This window comes from Pteropus vampyrus, unplaced genomic scaffold (assembly GCF_000151845.1).
Source record: "Pteropus vampyrus isolate Shadow unplaced genomic scaffold, Pvam_2.0 Scaffold1000005672, whole genome shotgun sequence".
Lineage (NCBI taxonomy): Eukaryota > Metazoa > Chordata > Mammalia > Chiroptera > Pteropodidae > Pteropus > Pteropus vampyrus.
The window spans coordinates 1-1,597 of record NW_011920074.1 but is presented as its reverse complement, the minus strand read 5'-3'; the positions used below and the strand labels follow the sequence as shown (position 1 = coordinate 1,597).

The window sequence follows — 1,597 nt, the reverse complement described above, 5'->3', positions numbered from 1 at the left end:
CCCCCAGCTGTAGGGAAAGCAGCGCTGCCGCGCCCGGTGCCATCTCTCGCGCCCGCGCCACGCCCGCGCCCTCACCTTCACCCGCTCGCTGTTGTTCAGCAGCACGTTCCGCAGCTCCTTGGAGACCATGTAGAGCTGCCTTTTCTTCCCTTCCGTCGTTCGCGTCAACAAATTCATCCTCGGGAACGAAGGGTCCAGAGCGTAAAATTTCCTGTTTACAGGGAGCACAGGCCAAACTTTAACGTACGGCCCTGGGCAGCCTCCACCCCGACAGCGCTGGGTCCCGGAAACCTGGTGCGGGATACGGCACCGAGCCCCGCGCCGGACTCCCGTCTCTAAGCTGAACCCACTTCACCCGCAGCGTCCAGGCGGCATTTACTGGCGGTGCGGCCAGGTCGGAGCCCCAGGCCGACATGGGACCTTCTCTCCCTGAGGTGCTACTCCAGACAAGGTCCCAAACCACTCGAGACGGTTTAACAGGGATCTTTACAGATGCACGAAAGGGACCAGTTACCCGCAAGATGACGTAAGTGACCGCCCTGGTCAACACACACAGGACCCTCATGACTAAGGACACGAGACTCTGAGACTCATCCCAGCACGTTTCCTCTCGTTCCGCCTGGAAGTTCCCACCTGGCAACGCCCAGCCCCGCCTCCCAGCAGACCCGCCACCCTCGTTTCCTAAATGGAACTCACATCCCACAGCCTAGGCCGCTGAGCGCCTAACGCAACCGGTGACCCACAGCCGGGCGCAGGCTGAGCCCGTGCGTCATGTTCGTGCGTCATGTTCTCGACTATCCCCGGGGGCAACTACTTCCTGTGGTCACTGCTAAACTGAAGGACTCAGGAAGCACCTTCTCAAGGTTCGGCCAGCTCTAACATACAACTAAAAAGGAAAAATGCTGCTTGCTACACGGAGCTAAATAAAACACCGTGGTTAAATGGGACCAGTTATGCATTTGTAACCCTACAGTAAAATTCTTTAAATGAGGGCTTTAGAAGGCTGAATGAATCCTTACTGGATAGGTGGAAATAATGGGTCATCTTCAGGAATAAACACGAACGGATCCTCTTTAAATCCAAACAGCTTCATTTTCTTCGATGGAGGAGGACTAAGAAGGGATGTGGGGTGAGATGTCAGTCTGGAACCTGGGTGGTAATGCTGACCACTGCTCAGAGCACTGCCCCCTCCCCGCCCGGCCCTCGCCCCACCCCCACTCTGCACCTGGGGTGAGGGTGACAGCAGGCCTGCAGGCCTTCAGCCTCTACCTCCCACAATGGCAGGGGTGACAGCAGGCTCTGCGGGCCTTCAGCCTCTACCTCCCACAATGGCAGGGGTGACAGCAGACTCTGCGGGCCTTCAGCCTCTACCTCCCACAATGGCAGGCAGCCGCACTCACACCAGGTTCATTAACACTGAACCGCGATGTTCCCGCCCCACCCGCTGCAACGCCACTGCAGAGAAGGCTCGGGACCCCGGTGAGCCTGTGCGGCTGCGGGGACACCAGACGCGAGGCTCGAGACACGACCGACCCTGTTTCTCACCCACACACGCCATCTTTCTTGTTTCCGTTATCGTCTAAGTGTCCTTTCCAGC

General features: G+C 58.4%; 1 protein-coding gene across 1 annotated transcript; it reads right to left on the bottom strand.

Moving 5' to 3' along the window:
- Nucleotides 1-33: 33 nt before the first annotated feature.
- On the bottom strand, nt 34-1,590 carry LOC105311647 (tRNA (cytosine(34)-C(5))-methyltransferase-like; the record flags this gene model as incomplete). The annotated part of the gene is made up of 3 exons (XM_023527169.1): nt 1,546-1,590; nt 1,020-1,112; nt 34-211 (listed from the first exon to the last, which is right to left on the bottom strand). Coding segments are annotated over exons 2-3 (252 nt in total), but the record flags the coding sequence as incomplete, so codon positions are not given.
- Nucleotides 1,591-1,597: the final 7 nt, after the last annotated feature.